Raw genomic sequence first — 24,729 nt, forward strand, 5'->3', positions numbered from 1 at the left:
TGACTTTGTTGTTTGGCACCTGGTTGGAAAGGAGAACAAGGTAGACAAGAACATTTACGCACTTATATACACACACATATATTGCGCATCGTGTCTCTATGCCCGTTTTATGTGTTTGTTTATTTACGAGTAATTTTATGTTATTTACGATGAATGTTAGTATTAATTTAGTAATTTTGTTGCTGTAAGGTCGATTGTTTTTGTTTCATTTTTATGAATGATAATTCATTACAATTTCCAATATTGTTTATTCATCTGTTCTAGCTCTTACGGTGTTGTGAAGTCTATAAGGACAATAAACAAATAAAGGAAGACAGTACAACATCAGTGCACGAGTTAAATCCTTTATTCTTCAACCGGGCTGTTACAGGGCTGAACAGATGTTAAGGCACCTCTGCTGCTCAAGGCCATTCCCAGGCATTACATCTCTCTCTTCAAGACTGTTTGGGAAACTGTTCCTCCCACAGTCTGTTAATGAAGGTCACGATGGGATTTGGGGGAAAAGGGTGAGCATGAGAAATCTGGGGCCTTGGAAGGGAGGAATGCATTCCTATTTTGTCGCTTTTGTTTAAAACCACAATATTACTTGTCTTTTAAGAACCCAGCAGGGTTTATAAATGTCAAGGACGTTTTACCTCACCGAAAGTCACGTTTTACTTGACCCTTTATCATTATAAGGGGAGAATGTTAGCACCTAGATAAGTTCATCATTACCAAAAATTTATTATTATTTAACTTTTAGGTTAACATGCCATTGAGAAGTTTGGGGCCAATAAGATTTTTGTTGTTTCAGAATTTCTGTTGATGTGTTACTATTTGTATCGTGGGTGTCTTTTATATATTTGCATATTATACTAGCGTGAATACACCAATTTAAACACTTGATGTCATTTTGTTTTGTATTGTATTGGGCGTAGGCTACCATTCATTCTACAATTATATTTGTACACTGTGTACATTGACTTTTACAAATACACTGAAATTTGAAAATTGAGGCAAGCAATTTGACATGAAAGTATTTCAGTTTCACATGGAAGTCAGGCTAATTAAAAATATATATTTTTAAAACATAAACCTGTTGTCTGTTCCTATTCGATCTTCACTATGTTGCAAGCCGAATTGAAATAGATTTCTATGTCAGAAGAAATGCCTTAAAGTGTTTTTTTGTTATCTGTATCATTATCAGGGGAGAGTGTTAGCATCTAGATAAATTCATTACCCAAAAGTTCATTATTATTTAAGTTTTAGGTTAAACCATTCAAAAGTTTGGTGTCAGCAAGATTTAAAAGAAATTAATACTTTAATTACATAATGGAATAAATTACATTATAAAATATATTAAAATAGAAAATAGTCATTTTAAATTCTAATAATTTCAATATACATATAAAATAAATAAAATATACATAAAAAATACTTCATGCCATATAAGAGGAGTGTAACGATATTCCACTAATGGCGAGTTTAAGAACCCATGTGCCGTTTTGTTTAGATGTAAGATGTCGGCGTTGCGCATGCGCCGGTAAGTCTTGTAAAAAAACAACGTTTGTTTACAGGAGCAAAGGAAGCAAAGTTTCCTTACTTTAGTAAAGGAAAACCAGTCTCCTCTTGGCTTATATCGAAATCCTCCGACATTCTTTTTTACAAATCCTCGTTTTGTACTTCTAAAGTTGTTTTGTTTTGATCTCTCCCCTGCGCTTCCACGTTCGTCACTTCTGAGCGGCGCATGCGCAAAGCCGACCTCATACATCATCTGCCCGGAGCTGCTTCCGTGTACAACAGTGAGCGCAAGCTAGATTAAATTGATTCAGTTTTAAATATGGTTATTTTTCTTACAAAAATGCATCGATTCGCTATATGAGGCATTTGTTCACCCCCTGGAGCCATGTGAGGCACTTTTTATTATGGATTGATGCGCTTTATTTCACTTCTTTTGGACTGTTGCACTGCAACATTAATGGCACCGCTGACTGCCATTAAACAGCTTGGAAGATCAAAGTCAATTTTTAATATAACTCCGACTGGATTCGTCTGAAAGAAGAAAGTCATATACACCTAGGATGCCTTGAGGGTGAGTAATTCATGGGCTAATTTTCATTTTTGGGTGAACTAACCCTTTAAACTTGCCTCCAGTGGAATATCGTTACAGAATACTTGACCGAAAAAATTAACCCAGCAGTTGCACTTCTGCAGTAACTTCAAGGCCATCGGACGATTGAGGATTATGTGGAGGATTTTTGTGGACTGTGCCATTTAGTAGACTTTAATGATGTGGCACTTCAAGAAATTTTCCGTTTTGGCCTCACAAGTTAATGCCACGTCACACTCTTCACTGGACTCTGGCTAAATATATTGACTTTGCACTCCGGTTGAGTGGTTCCTCGTTTACTGCGGGGCTTGCGGATGAGGAACCCTGCAATCCTACAGTACTCACCACACCAGAGTGCCAGCCCAGAGTCTCTTCGCAAGATGGCCGCCACTCAAGTCTCCTCGCAAAATGGCCACCAGCCCAGAGTCTCTTCGCAAGATGGCCGCCACACCCGAGTCACCGGCCAAGATGGCCGTCACTCCTGAGTCCCCAGCCAAGATGGCCGCCACGCCTGAGCCTTGCCACGCCACGGTTGTCACGTCAGAGCCTCGTCATGTCAAGGCTGCCACTCCAGAGTCTAGACCCATCATGGCTGCCACGCCAGAGCCTTGTCACGCCATGGCCACCTTGTCAGAACCCCGTCATGCCACGGATGCCATGCAAGTTTCCTCTAAGAATTTTTTTTGGGGGGGGGCTATAGTACCCAAGCTCCTGCGGATGCAGAGCTTGGGGCAGGACTGACGAGACTGATTGCCAGTGTGATGGATCCACCTCTGATATTAGTGCGAGCGGCTGGCATCCCACTGGCCTCTCACAAGCCTCACAGCCTTATCACTCTCAAGCCCGGCGGGCATCCCACTGTCTGCTGCACTGCCTGTGATGGCGGTCGCCATTTTGAGTGCTTGGGCTGCACACTGCGCTCCTCTCCTCTCCATGAATCTGCGCCAGAGGCCTCTCCTGTCCATGAGTCTGCCCCAGAGGCCTCTCCTGTTCATGACTCCTCTCCAGTGCCTCCAGAGGTGGCGGCTTACGCTGCAGAACCTCCCGAAGTGGTGGTGCCCACTTCTGAACTCACAGTCTGCCCTGTCATGGCCAAGGAGGCCATCCATGAACTCTTTGCCTGTACTGTCACGGCCATGGAGGCTGTCCATGAACTCTCTGTTTGTCCTTTCATGGCCAACAATACCATCTCGGAACTGTCTACCTGTCTTGTTACGGCCGCAGAGGCCGTTGTTAACCTCTCTGTGCTCTCTGTTCCAGTCCCGCCTGATCCGCCGTGGTGGTTCTCTGCACCATTGGCTCCACTGAAGTGGTCATCGGTCACCCTGACTTCCATTGTTCCACATTCTGCCACTGCTCCACGGTCCAGGCCCACCACTGCTCCACAGTCTAGACCTGCCTCTGCTTCATGGCCCAGATCCACCATGGCTCCACTGCCGAGGTCTGTCATTGCCCCATGGTCCAGGTCCACCATTGCTCCACAGTCCTGGTCCTCTGCCATGCCATGATCCAGGTCCTGTTCCAGGTCATGCGCCGCTCCACCACCCTCCTGGACTTTTTGGGTTTTGTTTGGGTTGGGTGTTACGTTAGGGCATCTGGAGCCACCCTTAAAGGGGTGGATATGTCACGCTGGTTTTGGGTTTCGTTTCAAGTTCATGTTTTCATGGTTGTTGTTGTTGTTGTTGTTGATGAGCTGCAAAGTATGTTATTTTTACTGTAAAAGTCTAACTGAAATTGTAAGGACTAATTATAATGAATAGTTAAATTACTTTTAATAGCTGTCATAAAACAGAATAATGCGACACAGGTTATAATCCAAACAACAGGTTTATTGCAGGTTGAAACAGACAAACATGGATAGCAGATGAGTAACTGGTCAAAGGATTAATGCAGAGGTAATGTTACCCAACTTGAAAATGTTCTGAGGTAGTTGAAAATGTATACATATGAATTATATTTATTGCGCCATATGGGATTAAAATATGGGATATGCCCTGATATGTATGTCTATGAAGGATATTTTCAGGCTGTGCGTTTATGAGGGTCTTATGGTATAGCTGTTCCAGAACACTTCTGTTACTGCAGTAACACATGATATGTAGAGTTGGCTCACACACTGCTTACGCAACACTAATGAATCAGCCCAGGGCATAATGGCCAGCGTTGCACACTGTTGAGAAGATTATTATTGTTGTTGTCGTTGTTTTTGTTGTTTCAGTACTTGATTTCTGTTTATGTGTTGCTATGTGTTGTGTATTGGGTGTGTCTACAAATATATGTGTATAATATACAGCATGAATAGATCTATTAACAACATTTACATTTTTTTGTATTGTATTGTACTGTGTTGGGCGTACCATTCATTCTACCATTGTATTTGTAGGTTGTGTACACTGGAGTGTGCAAATAAACTGAATATTGAAAACTGAGGCACGTAATTTGACATAAAAACCTATATTTTAATTTCACTTGGCAATTATTAACAAGTAAAAAAAAAAACCCAGTCAGGATTCACCTGTTTTCTGTTCCTGTTCACTTCGTTGCAAGCCAAAATGAAACTGAAACTGACTGTTATGAAATGCTTTGGACTATAATTTTTTTTTAATTACATAAGCCAAGGCCCTTCCAGCTAGCAGTGCTCCAAAATCTATTTCTTCACAAATACAAACAGACCTTTGGACAGCAACTAAATCAGGATGTCATGACCTAAAATTGGAGTAGTGGGTCAAAGTGAAATTTAGAGAAACTCGGAGACTGAACATGAATTTTATTTTTTTTATTTATAATTTTTTCTTGAAGATTTCTCTCTTTATGGCTTAAATAAATTAAATAATATGAACTATAAACATAAACAATTGTGGCAGAATTTTACTGGGCAGATTAAAGAGATCAGTTGATCTGAGGCATTCAGACATCAAGAAACATTTTTTTTTTAAGACCAACAGGCTTCACACTGCAGGGAATCCAAACAAAGCAGGAACAGGAATTCTGTTTTTCAGCCTGTCAGATTCCATTCTCTGTCCCACAACATTCTACATAGTTCCAAAAACCTGTGAAGTGGAAACGTAACTGTAAACTCAATAGAATTAGACAAGATGTGAAAAACTCAACTGAATATCTTGCAGTGAACAATAGCTAATCTTGGCTAATCCCACAGTCAGTTATTGCAGTTATTGCAGACAAACTGGAAAGTACTTTCTTAAACTGGCAAGCACTAATCTGATTGGCCGACTCTGAGCAACTTCTGGAAATAAGGTCATATCGGTGTTTTTTTTTTTAATCAGGCTGCCTGGAAATGAAGTTGCGTGACGGATGTCAAGTCAAGTCAAGTCACCTTTATTTTTATAGCGCTTTTAACAATACAGATTGTGTCAAAGCAACTGTACAGCATTAATTAGGAAAATAGTGTGTCAATAATGCAAAGTGACAATAGTAAACACTAATTTTTCAGTTAAAGGCAGTTCATCATTGAATTCAGCCAGGCTGCAGCAAAGTCACATTGTGCAGAGGACTCAACTGGCTCCTGTGGTCTTGTCCCGGTGGCCGTCTGAGAGAAGGTCTTTACTGGGGATCTGTATCTGAGGCTCATCTAGTTGTCCTGGTCTCTGCTGACTTTCAGGGCTGTAAAGGTCCTCTCTAGGTGCTGATCCACCATCTGGTCTGGATACGTACTGGATCCGGGTGACTGCAGTGACCATCTGATCTGGATACAGACTGGATCTGGTGGCTACGGCCGGGCTAATATGGTCATACTTCCTGGTTTTAGTAAGAACTCTAGCTGCTGCATTTTGGACCAGCTGGAGTTTGTTTATTAAGCGTGCAGAACAACCACCCAATAAAGCATTACAATCTAACCTTGATGTCATAAATGCATGGATTAACATTTCTGCATTTGACTTTGAGAGCATAGGTCATAATTTAGATATATTTTTGAGATGGAAAAATGCAGTTTTACAAATGCTAGAAACTAAGATCCAATAGCACTAATAGAGAGATACAACCACAATCAGATGATAAGAGCAGGTCATTTGTAACTCTAATTAGAGCAGTCTCAGTACTATGATACGGTCTAAATCCTGACTGGAAATATATAATGAGCTCTACTGTAGAGATTTAACGTGTAAAAAATATTTTTGCAACGTAAAATACACTGCCATACAAGTGAAGGAAGTATAAAAATATTATTTTACTATAATAACACATAAATTAGATCGTAACATTTGTCTATCCTCAACCTAAGTTCCAATCTTCACCACGTTGTTAACCAGCAAAAGTCAAAACATCTTGTAAACAAAAAAAAGTTTACATTTTAACGTGCATTTTTAAGGCACCGAGTCTTAAAAATGCACAATTACTCGCAAGAGGCTGAAAAGGCAGCAAGATAACAGTTCAAAAACAGAGTAAACAAAATGCACTATTTGTAATCCGGCTTTAATGTCTCAATTTTCTTGTCTTTCTATTTAGAATGTTTTAAATTACTCTAAAGTATAATGGGAACTGGAAACTACAAACATTCTCAATAGTGGCTCATGCCACTATTTTCCAATTACATTTTGGTTTCTGTGAGTGTGTTTACCTGTTTATCCTGAGCTCTCCTTTATCTTTACCCCGCTGAACGACAGCCAGACCTTTCACTTTGGCATCTGTTAGAGATAAAGATAAGAGCCAAAAATCGATCAACAGCGCTATCACAGCATTTATTTTCTTGATATTTATGCCAATTCATATTTTTCTTCCATAATTTCACTCTCTAAATAAACTGCAGAGTTTATGAATATGCTGATGCATTAGCCATCCAGAAACACTGTTTCAACTTTGCCCATTAAACACTGTATATTTCTCAAAATGTTACAAAATATGTCAGTATAGCTAGTAAGATTACGAATATCCAATTTTGTTTGAATTTGTTTTAAATCAATTTCTGAATACATTTGCTGTTTCCATTTTTAGACACTGGGACATGACAGCATCTAAAGCAATTCTGAAAGTATTATTAGTGTGTTTTAACTGTACCAGGCTCACCTCACACATTCCTCTAAATTGCACGACAACCCTGAGGAACACAGTGATATAAAATCTCTTTATAGAGCACAGATTAAAGCAAATATAAGTGTTTAATCGTCATGAAAGGACAAGAAGTCATTCCGTGCGAAAGGGAAAGGGTGAAATTAAATTCATAACCCTAAAATAGACATTGTTCTATATTTTTGGATTCGAGAATCATACATCCTTGAAATTTTATAGGAGATGATAGTGAAACACCTGTGGGGTAAAAATGAAGGATGAGTGATGAGCAAGTTATTTAGGGTGTTTCAACTGTCCCTTTGTTCCAACATTGTCTACCACAGGCTGCTTTGGAAACAAAACATTTCCAACCCTTCACAGTGCCCTTTGTTTTGTGTCACCGTTTCTTCAGCATGGCTTGGCATGTATACCAGTCAGACGGGTTAAAAGCCATGCTTTAAATTCCTATCCTAGTATTCATTCAGAACTTTGATACTTTAAATATTTAAATGAACTTTGACAGTAAAGGGTTGTCATCACATAGGACAAGACACGTAACTGCATTACTCATTATTACGTGATTTATGGGTTTGGAGGTTTAGAGAAATCTGTGTGTGTGTGTGTGTGTGTGTGTGTGTGTGTGTGTGTGTGTGTACTGGCAATCTCAACCTCTGCAAAGAATCTTCTAGAAAGCGCTGCCATTTTGTCCGTTACAGTTGATTTTACTTTTAGGACATTACTTTTAGCAAACCTCTGAAACCATTTGTCAGGTTAGCTGAATCTGCTTTATGATCAAAAACTGAATTACATGCCAGTGTAAATTTGTGTGTGTATGTGGATTTTTGTCATCCATTATTAAACTCATTTTCACATTTATAATTATCATCACTGAATTAAGATTTGGAACATGATCATAAACTTGGCATCATAACTTTTGATTCTAGTTTAAACAATCTTTTGTGACATCAAGGGAAGGACTGAAAAAAGAAAAGGACATATTGAGACAAAATTATTTTACAACCCTTTATTCACAGTCATATGCAAGCATAAATTAGTACATTACAACCTGTTGAATGGTTTCACTTAAGTCTTTTGAATTTTCTATTCCTCATTTTGTATATTTGTACATTTAATGGATATTTAGAGAGAACAAGCATCAGATGCTTTATATTGATGTTAACAGATGGATAAGTTAGTAAAGCTTGTCTAGATAAACAACTGATTTTAAAAACGGAATCATATTCAATTATTTTAAATTTTTTTTAACATCAACACTATACTTTCACTTTTCCTTTCTGTTTACTAATGTTCTAAAAATTGAGATTCATAGAGACCAGTTACATAGGAACATGTAAATAAATATATTTATTTTATTTTATATGATTTAAGATATGTGCGTGATATGTGAAAACAGAAATCAATTGATCACCAGTATACTACAGTTAAAAAAGGGCCAAGAGATCCACTTATATTATTTCAGTAACGACACAGAACACTTTCTTAAGAACAATACAACTTCCGTTGCAGAAAAATAATAGAAAAGTTACATTTGCAATTAATACAACTTTTTCACAAAGTGCCTTCGACATTACCATTAGTAAAAAAGCAAGACTGCCTTAATAATATTGTATTACAAATTTCAAATATATGAAAAAAATAAACAATATTTTTACCGCAATTTAAGGTTATAAGTTGAACTAAAATGCAAAACTAAGTAAATATTGTTCAGTCGTAAAACAATTTTATAGCATTTTTAAAAAGAAAAGGAGAATAAACATTCATAAACGTTCACTGTGAAATTGTAATCAGACCAACTGTTATATTAATCAAAAGGCTGTTATTTTAAGATCAACTGTTATAAAGTTTTATATTAATATCTAACAGTTATCAATTCAGTATCAAATCAGATACAGGCGGGTAATCTCATACTTATCAAATTCTTATAAAATAAACGAGCACCTCTAACAAGAGGGGAATGACATCACTATGGTCAAAACCATAGTTTTCCAATGTTAAGACAGATATTTCATACTACACGCACATGGTGCGGTCCCACAGGTATTTCACTTCACAACATGCGGATCTACTAGAAACAGACATCAAACAAGACATGATCTAATAGAAGTAGAAAAGAGGTAAATCATCCAGTAAAAAGGACACCCAAAAAATGGAAACAGAAATGGAAACAAACACAATACTGAATCATCAGAAGCGCAGTGTTAACATCGTTTGGTCTGTTACCATCTGGTAACAGGTCCAGTTTTTGAACCTTACTCTTTCACAGCGCATCTTCTATCACCGGTTGTATAGATGACACTACATGACTAGGTGATAAGAAACACCACAAGGCTGAAGTTAGTATGAAGAACTTTCCACCACTCCATTCTTTGACTTGTGAATCAAATTGCAGCTGTGTAAAATATTTTCCCCTGTGACCTCGTTATTCTTCAACACAATACTGAATCATCAGAAGCGCAGTGTTAACATCGTTTGGTCTGTTACCATCTTCTGGTAACAGGTCCAGTTTTTGAACCTTACTCTTTCACAGCGCATCTTCTATCACCGGTTGTATAGATGACACTACATGACTAGGTGATAAGAAACACCACAAGGCTGAAGTTAGTATGAAGAACTTTCCACCACTCCATTCTTTGACTTGTGAATCAAATTGCAGCTGTGTAAAATATTTTCCCCTGTGACCTCGTTATTCTTCTCTATTATTCTCCAACTGTCCAGAAGCTCAGGCTGGTGTGTTAAATGTGAGAAGCTTAAACTTGTAAACACTGAGAATCAGCATATGGGGACACTCAATGCACAGGGCCTTTTTTTAAATATGTATGTTGCATTGATTTTGGTCCATGCAGCACGGTTGAATCACTACAGACGCAGAGCATCCTCTTTTAAACACATTCAAAATTTGCGCCGCTCTTTTCTTGATACCATATGAGCAGTTGTTCCCTCTTCCTACTGTCCGTTGGGAATTTATGCATAAAGGGTTTTCTTTAAACCCTGAGCTTCTTTTTCAGCTCAAAGTACGCATCAAATCTGGCCATGGCGTACTCCTGTAAAGAATGAGAAAAAATTATTAGAGAATAAACGATTAGCATTTTTAAATGATATATATTTATAACAGAGCAGTTCTACAAGATATAGGAGCATTATATGGACTATCATTGTCCTTCTGTTTTTGTTTTTTTTGTCCATTTTATTTTATTTTATTATTTTTCTAATATTAGCCATTCATTGTATATTATTCATTGTTTTAAAAATGGTCAAACTTCAATAAGTTTTTTTTATTTTTAATACACAACATTTTATTTAAAAAAACTTTACAGTGGCACACACTCCGTAGGTTTACAGTCATGTTACCCTGACCTCACAAGTATTTGTGTAATGTCCAAAGAGTTGTCAGGCAGCGCACATATTGCACAGGCCGTATCTTTACATATCTGATCTCCGTTGATAAAATTCTTGTCTTACCTAAGAGCTGCACTGTGTACAATGGAATAACTCCGTAATAACTCAACATTAGCAATAACTCAACTGCAGACACAAAGACTCGATGGCTTTCTTGCAATAACTCACCATGTACCCAAACTCAATAGTTGATATTTTGGCCTGGATCACGGACCACAATCCCCAGAAGAAATGGGAGGCCAGAGCGAACCTAAACGAGAGAGCATCGAGTTCACAAATTACAGATGGAAAGAACGTTTGGGAAGTCTCTGGAAATGTGAATCATTGCTGGACTTGGTCCAAATGTCTTTTTACAATATCCATTATAGTAGTACAGTACGAGACCCAAGAGAGAGGGCCTTATTTCAAAATCAACAAGCTCAAGAAAATGTTACATAATCATCTATAAAATTACAAATTGATGGCAAAATGTGTGTAAAACTGCTTAAGATAGATCTGAGGTAGGTATATCACCTGTTAACCTCCACTAGCATATCCTCTTTGAGTTTCAGCTGGTCCTCCTCACTCAAGTTTTCAAATCCAGCATGAGATTCCAACAGATAAGTCTGAAAGAAATGCATCTGAGGAAACAAAATCAAATGTAATGTCATTTTTAGGGTTAACAGATTTAAGACAAGAAATAAAAGTACGCCAAAAAAGTCATTTTACAAACCTGCTGTGCTTTGTTGGGGTAATTTTTGGTGTTGGTGATGAAAAATGGAAACTTGTCAAAGGTGTAGTCATAAGCCCACTCACAGAAGAAATTTCCAATGTCAAATCCTCTGTGGGAGAAAGACAGGAGATCAGCACCCCATCAACAACATCCGTTAGTGCGATAATAATGCATAATGCATGAGTCTTGGTCGTTCAGAAATCATTGGTAATTGTGAAGGAGGTTTTGTTTAGTTGCCTCCCACATTGATGAGAATGACATTTGGAAACTGTTCTAATTGGCTTCAATAAATAATAAATAAATCAGAATAAATTCTGATGGGCATCAAATGATGTGTAGGGCTGATCAGCATCATTATATATAATAAATGTACAGTATTACTGACTACAAATGCCAAACATTAGTATGCTGATCCAAAAAATAAAAAAATAGTGTTACATATATTAAATTTAACACTTTAAAATGTACAGCTCAGCCCAGATCTCATTTTTAAAATTCATGGTCTAAAATATTATCCAGCTGAAGTGCAGCATTAACTGATAACGTCCTATTGCTGTTTCGGAAGATGGTAATACATTTCTAGTCTATCCAGCTCAGTCATGAAACTCTATAGACAGCAATGCAGTCATGTATTACATGGCACAAGCTGATTGGCTGATTCTTCAGCCAATCAGATTGCTTGCTCAACATTAAAATAGTCTAGTTCAATGTTTGCTCTAAGTTGTATCTGCAGTGTGCAATCAGAGTTCCTCTTATATTCTTTGTGAAGAGCCTCACAGCTGCTGTGGAAACTGAACAAAGCACACATCTCTGTGGCTGGGAAGCCTGGCTTCATTTCCTACTGCTTTGCTGCACAAGCACTGTCAATGGACCTAAACATGGGTCACTTACACCCTAGGAGACTACACTGGATGGCAAGATGGGAAAACAAAGAAAGCATGCCTTGACCCTTGTCGTCCACCACTAGAACAGTGACCTTGCCGATACAGAACCCCCACCAGGCTCCTAAAAGAACGTGTTACAGTTTGGAGCTTATTTGCCTGAGGATCCTCTTTGAGACCTGTGTTTGAGCACACGCAAGAATGTGAGTACCCTAGCAACAGTGTGGGATCATTGCCAGAGCCTTCAACGTCTAGAGGTCCCTTCTTAGAAATGGGGCACCCCAAGTGTTCCAAACTGATCAGAAACAACCGAGTTGTCTTGAATAAGAGAATCAGACAGTTCTTTAATTCAGCTCCAAAAATGTAGGAGGTAAAAGATCAAAACTTAATTCCCATCAACATCTGGCCGTTACAAAACCAGGCTGTTTTCTTAGAATTTAGCTGCATGTGCTTCTTCTGATAGAGCATGTGAGGAATGGATGTGACTATGAATATTACAGACCTGTAGTTGTAGCTGCTGTATTCAAAGTCGATTAACATGAGCCTCTGTCTGTCCGTGTTCTCACGGCTACTCAGGAGCAAGATGTTTCCTGTTTAAAACATGGCAGCACTTTTAAAACATTTGATTAAACATTGAGTGGACCTTTGTTAGAAACAATAATAAGATACAGACAATCACAGTACTAAACCCATGTCTAACCTTCTTGCAAGTCATTGTGGCAGAAAACAACAGGAGAGGGAGTTGATTCAAGTAGACACCTGTGTACACAAACAGCCATTTAAGTAAGCACACAAAAGACATCAATTATGAGCAGTCGGCAAACACATTCTACATTTGTCAATACATTATCAGTCACTATCGAATCTCTTAAAGTGTGAACAGTTTCCAGGGGTTCTGATAAAGCATGTCAATGAAACCATGCTGGAAATGTATGATGAGATGATGATTCCCCTAAAACAGAAGTGAAATCACAGCTGTACTGAATAATCAAGATAATAAAGATCTTACTTGAGACTGTCCATCTCTTGTGGCAAGTTGTAGCTCAAAAGGCGGGAGAAGTTTCGTAGATGTTGCTCCCTGGTGAAGGTGAGCTGAAGCACTTGATCCATGTACCTGTGCAGTAGATGAGAGTACAAAAAGATTGCAGTGTTGGCCATCAACAAAAATACTCAATATATTTGCAGGCAAATACAGACAGTAACTCTTCTATTTTTAGCAATTAAGTAAGCTAGAGTGAAAATTCATATGAGATGATAAAGCTGGTAATCTATATTTAGGTCCCAGAGGAGATAGCACTAAAGGCTATGGGGTTTTCCAGAAAACATGAAACAGAAAACAGTACAGCTTTTTCTTCCAGGGAACTAGGTTTACATGTATCATATTTAAAATTTTATAAACTGAATTTCACCAGAATAAACTCAATACTGTCCAACATACTGACAGTAAGGATGCAGTTCCTCACCCACGATGAACATTTCTGACCATTTAAACAAACTAGACAGCCTTTTTTAACCCTGTTAAAGGTTGTGTTCTAGCCATTTTGACCAAGAGAGGATTTTTTTTCCTGAAAATGCTACTTACTGACACCCCCCAGTATTTTTGTGCTTTTTTAACCACCTTGTTACACTTGTGGTGGTCAAAAATGATCAGTCTACAAACAATTCACTCAAAAACTGAGGTGCATAAGCTCAGATCAATGAGTCCTACAATCAGTAAGCTCCGAAACGAAATACAAACATGTGCTAATTGAAAGAAAAGAAGTTGAATTCATAATTTGGTGATTTTATAACGTTATATGCAAGCAATTTGTAAAAGGCTGGAACAGCCAAATTAGTTAAAGGATTTTCAGCACAGGACAAGTGTTAATTTGACAGATATTTTATGATCACGCACTTTTCCATGGTGCCAAACAGCCACTTTGGCTCCTTGTTGAAGGGCATTCTCATTCCATGAAATCTGGTGATCTTTTCAGCAATCTCAGCAAATATACCAGGGACACTCAGCTCATCTGTGGACAATTTTCGACTCTGCAGGCAAACATTGAACTTTCAGTTTGTGTTTTTAGAACTAAAACAGAAACAATTACGCAACTAAAATACTAAAAGTTGCACTTGAGTTTTAAGTTTCTGTGTATTAAAAATCACAGAACATCATTGAGCAATGGAAAAAGTGACATAAGGAAATTTGCCTAGAATGTCATTTGATTTTTCTTCCAATTTGCAAGAAAAGGATTCATAAGCATTAGTGTCAAAACCGTGTTTCACATCCAGAATGTCCTATCAGTCATCATAGCAGCAAAGTTGAAGACTCACAGGGACAAACTGTTCCAGTCTCCCCTGTGGAAAAATGCCATAGAGCTTGGGCCCAAGCTCCCTCTCGGCCAGGATGGCAAACATCACACTCTCCAGTACCATGGCATCAGCTCCCTGCAAACACAAAAACATACGGATACAGTTTGGGCACTCAACAAGTTAAATCAACTGCCAAGATCTATCATCAAACCACACAGACTGCCATGAAAACCTGCTTAGCCTGATTGGACCTTCAATCCCTTAAAGAGAAGTTCAGCCTAAGTTAAAGGGGTCAAATGACGTTGCTAAAAAGAACATTATGTTGTGTATTTAGTGTAATGCAATGTGTTTCTGCGGTTTAAGGTTAAAAAAACAGATTATGTTCCACATAATGTACATTATTGTTGCTCCTCTATGCCCCGCCTTTCTGAAACACGTCGATTTTTACAAAGTTCATGGACCCTTTTCACATTTCCGGGTTTCTCAGCAGTGGAAGTCGTCATAGTTGGGTTAACTTCGAGAGCAGTGAATGGGAGAGTACCACAAATATATTTTTTGCATTCCCATTTGCTCAGATAGCAAAAGAAAAACTCCACGATAGTGTTTTCGTGACTTTCAATAAAAGGAAAAAAATTGAGAGAGACTGATAACGGCAGTCAGAAGAGAGAACGATGTCAAATTTACCATCCCTCCCATAGACGCTGCATATGCATTAGCGTTAAAGGGGTGCTATTATGCTTTTTCACTTTTTCAACTTTAGACTTTAGTTAGTCTGTAATGTTGCTGTTTGAGCATAAAAAAGATCTGCAAAGTTACAAAGCTCAAAGTCCACTTCAAAAGGAGATATTTTATTCAACAGAAATCACTTTTTAAAAACTACAACGAACGACTCGTTTGGACTACAATGCATATTTTCCGGGATTTGTGATATCACAAATATCGACGAATGGGACGAGACCTGGTTGAGCTGCACTAGAGAAGGCAACAAGTGTTATCACTGTGTCGGAGACAAGCTAGCTTTCCCAAGGCAGACGAACTTAGAGTGGTTACAATCATCCGGGTTTAAATCGCGCTCAAATTGATTTGATTTTTACGCAATATTTACACTGAAGCTCGCAGGCGGCTGTGGTAAGGGGCATGACATGACACAACCAGGCGCCGAGTGCTGCCAATCACAACACACACTGGCCCAGCTAACCAATCACTGATTATAATGACTTATACTGTCTTTTTACACGTTGCGTTATGTATTGCGCCGCGTAAACATAAAACTGTCTGCATTTGTGATTGGAGGAATGACAATCAACAAGCGCTACTCTACACTGCTCAAAACTCGCGTTCGGCGGGCTTGAATGGGCGGAGGCCGGCGGGCTTGCGGCAACCACATGTGACAACCCGGGCTGGACTCCACTTCGTCCACGGTGAAAGCCGATCTGGCGATCCACAGCGCGAAGTTGATGTATTTCCTCAGCGACCAGCACGGATCAGCTCCAGGCATGACGAAGCGGATATCTCTTTGGGTTTGAGACTTTAGTCTTTGCAACTTCAGGGATCTTATCTATGCACGAACAGCTTGTAACACTCCAAAGAGAAAGGAAAATTTGAAATGGCATCATATGACCCCTTTAAAGAACTTAATTCAAAACTGTGATGCTATAAAGGACAATAAATTCTGCACTGAAACCAATTCTATCTGAGAGCCAGTCATTTTGTAACAGTGGTGATGGGCAGAAGCAAAATCAATGGCAGTGCTGGAGCAAAGTGAGTTAAATGAGAAAAACAAGTGAGGCAATTGTGCTGAGCGAGGCAGAACTTGCAAAACATCCCAGTCATTAATTGTGGCTGCTTAACTAGCAATGACATTAAGCCTGTTTTTGGACAAGGCTGTGCCAAGTGTTAATACACAGAACCGAAAGAGCTCCCTTCCTGTGTGGGGGAAATACAAGGTATCTCAATTTTTCAAAACATTCTACAGTTCTGCTTTTACTTGTTCCCTCCAATTAGAGATCATCTAAAAACAGATTGCCAAAAGATTATATATTTACCAGTTATCAGTCATTGAGTGCTGTACTTTGAACTAATGCCTTAGGAATCCAAACCTGGTACGGCAAATGTTTGAAACTGCAAACATGAATGATTCAAATGTTACAGACTTCCTGTAACATTAACTTGAACCACTGATGTCTCATGACAATGTTACGCAAAAGTTGACCACAAACTGGCACACCAATATGGTAACAGAAATTCAAACAGAAAAATGCCAAAAACTAAAATTATAAACTTTTATGACTTTCTTTATTCCCTGGTGAGTATCCTAGCAACTCTTTTCAATGTAATGAAAGAGAATGAGAACTATGCTGAAAAAAAAAGTCTGGATGAGTCGATTCATTGAAAAGATCAGACTCAAATGTTTCAATTTCTTGTCTTAGATCTTTTCAATAAATTAATTGCATTAATCACATTTTTTTTAAACAGGTTTGGAAAAAAATGAGGGTAAACAAATTATGGCTTTAATTTCTTTTAATTTTGTGTCAACTTTCCCTTTAAGATCACAGTAAATATTGCAATTATGAGTTCCGAGCACAGGAATGACCAATCAATGTCCTATTTACAAGTGGGAAACTAGAAGTTATTTGAAACATGGTGGAAACACTGATCTGTTATATAGATAATGTTTGAATAATCTATGTATAATCTATATATAGCGACCAGTGAGTGGACAGCAAGTCTGTAGCAAATCGTATAGCACTTAACTTTTCACAGTTTACTTCACATTTAGGTGTGATACCATGCATAAATAAGACATCAATTAATATTTTTCATTTTTTTTAATTCAGACATAGTTGTTTGGTTAATTATCACAATTAGAGTTTTTATTTGGTATATTTCTTTTGTTCTGCGTAGACTACTTCCATGTTCCATTTCCAACATGAATGCGTGACGTCCTAATAACAAATGTCTGACTCAGAGGAACAAGTTTCCCAGGTGCAGTTAAAGGCAGAATTGCACAAGTAGTTCCTGTATTTAGTGTCCTATAAAACAACAGAAAATCTTTTGCTAAGTACTAATAATCAAGATGACCAAACACTTCAATGTGAATAATAAAGACATTAAATCACCACAGGCTCTTGCTTAGAAGATACCCCAAGGGAAAATCTCTTCAAATACTCCTCTCAATTAAGACAATCATCATGGCATAGATCCTATACTGTGTGCAGGGACAGCACACATTGAAACTCAGTTTAACCTACCATCTAAGTCAAATAATGCATTGGCCTTGAGTCTTTTATCTCACTACAGCTCAATTTAATAAGGTCAGGTAAAAGCACTGAGCTCATTTCATCAGTTTTTGACATTATGCAAGAATGGCACGCAATTGCGCAACAAACCTGCTGAGGAAATATCAGCTGGCCTGCAGTGTTAAAAAAAAAAACATCCGGTTCTCTCAGAAATTCAACAGGACACTATGGCCTTTCCATTGGAGGATAATTCTGACAGAAAAACCTGGAAGGAAATTAGACTTCCTCAAAGGATACTTCGGAAACACCATCTTTGGCTTGCTTTGGAAGTAGGAATATATTGGCAGAATCAGCAAGTTTTCTAATTCTTCATTCAAAATAGTTCACACATACTATACGACAACTCATGCTCTTCATTTAAATTTGTTCTGAAATGTCTGGTACTTGTTTGGTCTGCTGCACAGTGAGTCAAATGATTTAACAGACAGCACTCTTCTACGAAAATATGCCTACGGAAACTGGTTTAGACAGGTTTCCTAGAAACTACAATTTACTGTGACTTAAAACTATTCAACTTTGGCTCTAAGGGCCACTGTTCTGCAGAACATAGTTCCATCAAACATACCTGATTAATGAAGGTCTTTAGGATTACATGACAATTACAAGCAGGTGTGTCTGATTACACCTGTGGTAGTGTCTAATGACTTATAAACAAAGGTGTCCAATCCTATTCCTGGAGATCTACCTTCCTGCAAAGTAGAGCTCCAACCCTAGTCACACGCACCTGAACCAACAATAATTAAAATCTTCACGAACACTTGATAATTACAGAAATGTGTGTTTGATCAGGCTTGGCACTGAACTCTGCAGGAATGTAGATCTTCAGAAACAGGAATGGGCACCTTTGACCTAGAACAGGGGTAGGCAAGTTCGGTCCTAGAGAGCCGCAGTCCTGCAGAGTTCAGCTCCAACCCTGAAAACAAAACTCACCTGCCTATAGCCTTAGTAATCCTGAAGACATTGATTAGCTTGTTCAGGTGTGTTTGATTAGGGTTGGAGCTGAACTCTGCAGGACTGCGGCTCTCTAGGACCGAACTTGCCTACCCCTGACCTAGAACAAATTCAAAAGAGCTTCAAACATAACCAACTATTTAAATAACTACAAGGCTTATTTCTTGGAAATAGGGTAAATTTTATTTATTTGAATTTATTACATTTTCAATCATTCTATTAGATGCCACTTTTATTTTCACCACACACCTAAACAGTGTGCATAGGATACATCAGTGCTGCTGCCTTCAAAAAATGATTGATTTCCTACCTCCTGCAAAGCCAGCATTTTTCAGGTTTCAAACACAGTCTCTCTCTCTCCCTCCCTACCCTGTTATCTGACTAAGCAATGGCCATGTGACTGCTGAGCAGCAGCTGCTTGGGTTTTTCCAGTGCCAGTTAATACACAAGGCATAATCACAGGATTACTGAAGCAGATCAGTTCACAGCAGCACAAGGGCAGTATCTACATGCAGGTGTTATCAATGTCCAGCGAGGAGGGGAAGTCCATCTCAACAGTACCACCACTGGCCCTGTGTGTTAGTCTGTGGAATAAATTCACACAAAACTACACATGCAAAACAGATAGAAGCAAAGTTTGAAGAGGCCAGACAGCTGATGCTGAACCGAGACAGTGAGATTAATGCTGGGATAAGCTTCTAATAGGATGCACTGCTATGACTCTCAGGGAAATAATGCCAATCGGAAAAATTTTATGTGTGTCAGGGAATGCGTCTTATCAGTTCTGGATGCTCTCACTTTGTAGCTATGAATATGAACCTTTTACACAATCATTTTCATATAAATAATTAGTAATATATTCATTATATAATGAATAGTTTTTGTCTCATTTTGAGTAAAAATATTTAAATATTGTTAAACCAAGACAATATTACTGGAGAAGCAAAATTGTATAATATTGGTTTCAAAAGAATTGGTTTCAGAGAATAATAATATTTTTTAAATATAATTTTTTATATACTTTATAACTTTTAAAACGTTAAAATCAATTTGCATGTCTTTTTTTAAAGATCTTTTATAACATATTTATATTTGGTTTATTTTTCTTACCCCATTAGAATTTTTTTTTTTTAAGTTTTAAGCATTAATCTAAAAAAATGGTGAAGTCGAGTTAAGAAAAATAAACTCAGTTGAAGATGCATTTACTGAACAAAAGTCTTGTTATCTTATACAATTATGCATATAAGAATTATTTTATATATTTACTAAAAACAAGACAAAAATACTGAACAAAATTATTTTGTGATGCATTAATAAGAGGGGTTCCAAGTGACCAAATTTCCCCAAAACACTACTAAAATACGAGAATGTAACAATAATAAACCCCAGAGCTCATGGAAAAATTTGACCTAAAAGTTTGAAATCACAACTGAGACAGGTCCAAACAAAACATATCTGATGACCCAAATAGCATGTCCCTTGGCCTCGGTGGATGATGGGATATGAGGTAAAAATACAATAACAGCAGTTTAACTAGCTATAATGCTTTTAGGAATTTGTCCTCTTGATGGCCTTATATTTGCTATAAAACATGTCAGATGAGGTGGAATAAAGACAAAAACCTTTTATAGAGACACAAGCCTATAAAGTCACATTCTGCTCACATAAAAACAATAGAAAAACAGACCTTTGTTACTTACTTGAAAGTGATTTTCTTTGTTTGATTGTCTGGAATCCCCTTTATTACAGGACATCTAGCAATAAGAGAAAAAGCAAAAGACTATCCATAAGAACAAAGTTGTTGTCTATGTGACATTTGACCCTCTCCATAATGTAGCAACATTACGTGACAGAGCTATTTTCCAGAACCCACTATAAACCATTGAGACTGTGTCTTTGGCAGCACAGTAAGAAAGTGCATTAAACAAATGAATTAACTTTGTGATTAAAAAAAAAAGAACAGAGTGTTAAAGAGGGCTAAAAGTTAGAAATGTGTGGCCTGTTTAACAAAAGGCTTGACTCTACTGGATGCTAAGCCAAAATCTTGTTTCATGACCGCAGATGGGGAAAAAAATCAAACAATCAAATCTTTTATAACAGCAATTATCAAAACCATGTTCCATTGAGACCTAGCACAAATATTTAGTACACAATGCTATTCTCCACTAGAATGAAAAGATCTAAAGGGTTTGGTGTCTATGGTAATAAACACTATGTAAATCTCACACGAGCAATGTGAATGCTAGTGACAGCAATAAAGTGTGTCTAGTTAAATAGCGGTCAACACAGATTACTATTGGTGCACAGTTTTAAAATGAACTCATATACAATGCCTTAATGAACTCTAAGATTCATTTGTGAATCACTGTGTAGCAAAGTCCACACACTCTGGAATTTGTAATATGGCTTCAACTAATGCTTTTCCACACAAACACCTGACTTCAGACGACTGGACTGTGGACCTACTGACACCTCATCAGGTATGACATCATGAGCTTCGTGACTGCTGTGTATCTAAATAACTGATTGAAAAACATCCAGAGATTAAAAGCAACTCATCATTACAAAAATCAAAAGCCAAAGCCTAAAGGGAACATTTAGTCACTTCTTAATAATGGGTTCATTCACATGTGTTTATATGTAAACTGTCATATAATATAGCCAATACATTTTGTATATATATAGTAAATATTACCTGAAATATATTAAAGTATTTTTAAAGATAAAAAATAATGAAAACAAATTTTCATTTGCTAAAAATTATGTCATTACATGAACAATAACCATAAGGCACACCCTTTTGCAAGTAATGTTGCTATTATCATAATGCTACTGCAATAACATAATTAATGAACTATCAAAGGTAGCACTTTAGATTACTATCGTATTTGCTGTTTATTAGTACTTATAAAGCACATATTAATGCATGACCATAATCTAGATCTCTTAACCCTACCCAACACCTAAACATAACTCCTACAACAGCTACCTTACTTACTATCAATAAATAGCAAATTAGGAGTTTATTGAGGGAACACTCATACATAATAGTGAATATGTGTTACTCTATTAAAAAAGTGGAATGCTACCAAAATCCCTTATAATTCACTGCCACTCCTCTGTAACAATGTAACCAGCACCTAAATATGTTTCAACGGAGTAATAAAGAGTTGAAAAAAAGCAGACAGAGGCAGAAAATACTTTAGACAGGGCACATCATGAGCGTAGTTCTCAAAGATTTTAAAGACTGAGATGTGCATGAACTTGAAGGCAATGCTGTTGCTTCAGGGATCACATACTGTACCGTGAGTGGTATGCTGGGATCACCTGGAAACAAGAGTGCTCAAGGCACGCTCCTTTGGCAAGCCTACGGCAAAGAAGACACGCAAGTACAGCCATGGAGGTACATCACCCAATAAAAACTGCCTCTTTAAATTTAGAGGGTACACACACAAATACAAAATCTCTGTTTGGAGAGCGATTTAATACCCATTCTTAACTGAGATTTCTGATCCAGGGGTTGCCATCTGCCGAATGAATTTAGGTATGAATATCTCACAACAATCACTACTTCTGTAAAATCATAATTACAAGTTATTTTTGGCTAGTTTAATGCATAAATTAATGAACTGCCTAATTGTTTTAACTGTTTAAACTGAAATGACTGCCATCCAAGCTATCCCAGATACACAGTACCTAGTTTCAGACTAAATGGCAAGGTTTAACATTTGGCAATCTTGTGCTGTATGTATGCATTTGTAGGCATGTATGTATCCTTCCCAGCTTACTACAGGAAAATTACACAAAAACTTGACCAATACATCTTAAACGTTAACACTGTGTAAAATATGGGTTTGAAATGTTTAAGGCACAAGTGCGGATCTTACTAAGCATTCAAGTTTATCATATTTTTTTTAAATACTAAAATTATAAATCAAGGATGCTAATACATAGGCCTACTGGTTTGCATCTTATTAGACCCTACTATGCAATATGGCACTTAATTCATACATTTCACCAAGTAAAAAAAAAAAAAAACTAGCAAAACACCTGCAGAATTTCTCCATACAGACGAAGGAGCACATTTTGTGGTTCATCTCCAATGCTTGGTTGCTTCTCTGGCAAAGCACAGAGGAACAGTTTGTTGCTGAGACCTCCCCTAGAAGCAAAATATATATGTTAGGAAAGAGAATAACTGCATTCTTACAATGAATCAGGATATATAATTATTTACATCCAGACAGACAACACCACTAAGAAAAATGCTGCCAACATTTGAGCATCATTCTTGCACCAAAATTGACGCCTAAAAATGCTGCAGACATCTATGACACACAAAATGCTGTTTCATTAGGCAGCTCACTACATTTTGAGACACCACTTTTGTATTCTATTTTCCACAATGCTGTGTTAGGCAGATAACGAGGCTTTGAGACACAGTGTCTCAATTTTTTCAATAAATTAAAGTGTCTTGCATTTTAATTTATACTCAATTTATATTACTCATGTAATGCCTGAAAATGCGTTCTATGTAGGCAGCTCACTCGGTTTTGAGACACAGCCATGGTTATACAAATTACTGTAATACTGAGCAATCCTTTATCATCTCATGACCGATGAAAGCAAACTTACAGTACTAAATCATCTTAAGAAAGGAAACACCATTAAGTTACGCGTTTTCAATTATCGTGTCGCCTATTTCCGAATAACGTTTCTTTTAAGGTGGCATCTCTGACACAAGTAAGAAACAGTTGTCTCAGTTATTTACATTCCTAGTCACGTAGCAAACCAGAATACCTGATAATGGAGATTTGGAAATCATCCTCATCTATGGACTTCCAGGCTCCGTGAAGGAATTCTTTACACCATAGATACGCCTTATGCTTCGTCTGGTGGTCGGGCTCATCCGGTCGAATAATGTCTTTGCAGTCGTTCCCAATGTCTGGTTGGACTTCGAGGACATTCTCATTTACCAATAAACCCAGAGACATTGAAGGCGAGGAAGAGACGCCATTGATGAATTTAGTCTTCATCTTTGCTGTTGGTTACTGGTATAAACGTAAATAATCAAAATTTGCAGGCAATAAATTAAGTCACAGACTCTCTATGCAGTTTTATAACTATCCGATATTTTAAACGCAGATTTAATGGGACCAACTGACACCGTATAACTGTACGCACTACTGTAATGAAGAACACACTGCTTCTGACGCGTTTATTCGTGCGCAGTATGTTGAAGACGGGTGGGTTTGACCTCACGTCACCCGACCACACCCATTCTGTTCTCTGATTGGACCACAGAGTCACGTCCCCTTCATTCCAAACTCGAGCTACGACATCAGTAAACAATGCCTTAGAAATAAAGATTACTATCACAGCTTTCATGTCTTGTATTTGATAAATGTGGGTCATTTAATAATGTGATTTTTAAAAATATTTTTGGAATATTAAGGCGAGACACCGCAGGTGAATAGGGTAACAAAAAAAAAAACTAATAGGTATCGCCTTACTTACCCAGCTGATTGATTACATTGATAATTGCAAACATTTTTTGTATTACAAGTTTTCTAAAATGAAACATTGCAAGGGGACGATGAAAAATTACAAATAAATAAATTATTTTTACACATCAGGGACACAAATTGCACCTGTTTCGTATGATAGACCATGTACATTACAGAACTATCTATCTATCTATCTATCTATCTATCTATCTATCTATCTATCTATCTATCTGTAGCCGGGTAAGGTATAGCCCAGGTATGATTGACTGATGTCATGCCAGCCTGTGAACCTATCAGTGTCCCTACTCCTTTGTGATTGGTTAACATGGTTTAAATCCTATGAACCTATCAGTGTTGGCATTGATGATATAAAAAGGGAAGGGTTTGATTACTTGGGACGCATCATCCTTGGTACTAGACTTTTTCATTATTTAATGAAATATGCGCTAATTTGCATACATTTCTAGTTCAAAAATCTAAACACTGGATGATGTCAGTTTCAAAATTTTTGTTGAATTGTTTTGACATATTAGAGTCAAAAGTTTTTACAGAGGGAATTTTGGGTCTCTCATTTTTGTGA

The 24,729-nt window shown here is 37.6% G+C and overlaps 1 protein-coding gene across 3 annotated transcripts; it reads right to left on the bottom strand.

Annotated features, from left to right (window-relative positions):
• Positions 1-8,105: 8,105 nt before the first annotated feature.
• LOC107694945 (choline kinase alpha-like) lies at positions 8,106-23,879 on the bottom strand. Of its 3 annotated transcripts, XR_001634940.1 has the most exons (13): positions 23,443-23,879; positions 22,696-22,804; positions 20,346-20,399; positions 14,417-14,530; positions 13,998-14,131; positions 13,113-13,217; positions 12,804-12,862; positions 12,606-12,693; positions 11,223-11,331; positions 11,024-11,130; positions 10,679-10,760; positions 9,794-10,155; positions 8,106-9,529 (listed from the first exon to the last, which is right to left on the bottom strand). XR_001634940.1 is itself a non-coding variant. In XM_016494666.1 (12 exons), exons 1-12 carry the CDS (start codon positions 23,676-23,678, stop codon positions 10,096-10,098), a joined length of 1,257 nt encoding a protein of 418 aa, XP_016350152.1. In that variant the 5' UTR covers positions 23,679-23,879; the 3' UTR covers positions 9,549-10,095. The 3 variants fall into 3 exon arrangements, 2 of the variants coding, with proteins under 2 accessions (XP_016350152.1, XP_016350153.1); XM_016494666.1 differs by lacking the exon at positions 8,106-9,529 and having other exon boundaries at positions 9,549-10,155; XM_016494667.1 differs by lacking the exons at positions 8,106-9,529; positions 20,346-20,399 and having other exon boundaries at positions 9,549-10,155.
• Between the last annotated feature and the right edge of the window lie 850 nt (positions 23,880-24,729).

The sequence above is a fragment of the Sinocyclocheilus anshuiensis genome, unplaced genomic scaffold (genome assembly GCF_001515605.1).
Source record: "Sinocyclocheilus anshuiensis isolate Anshui unplaced genomic scaffold, SAMN03320099.WGS_v1.1 scaffold286, whole genome shotgun sequence".
In the NCBI taxonomy this organism is placed as follows: Eukaryota; Metazoa; Chordata; class Actinopteri; order Cypriniformes; family Cyprinidae; genus Sinocyclocheilus; species Sinocyclocheilus anshuiensis.

What these genes read in the sequence shown, in the direction of transcription:
- LOC107694945 (XM_016494666.1), bottom strand. Translation starts at nt 23,678, where the DNA reads ATGAAGACTAAATTCATCAATGGCGTCTCTTCCTCGCCTTCAATGTCT. An exon ending in TGTATGGAGAAATTCTGCAG is followed by an intron (nt 20,400 to 22,695) that starts GTGTTTTGCTAG and finishes TCTTATTGCTAG; the next exon opens with ATGTCCTGTAATAAAGGGGA. An exon ending in CCACAATGACTTGCAAGAAG is followed by an intron (nt 12,694 to 12,803) that starts GTTAGACATGGG and finishes TGTTTTAAACAG; the next exon opens with GAAACATCTTGCTCCTGAGT.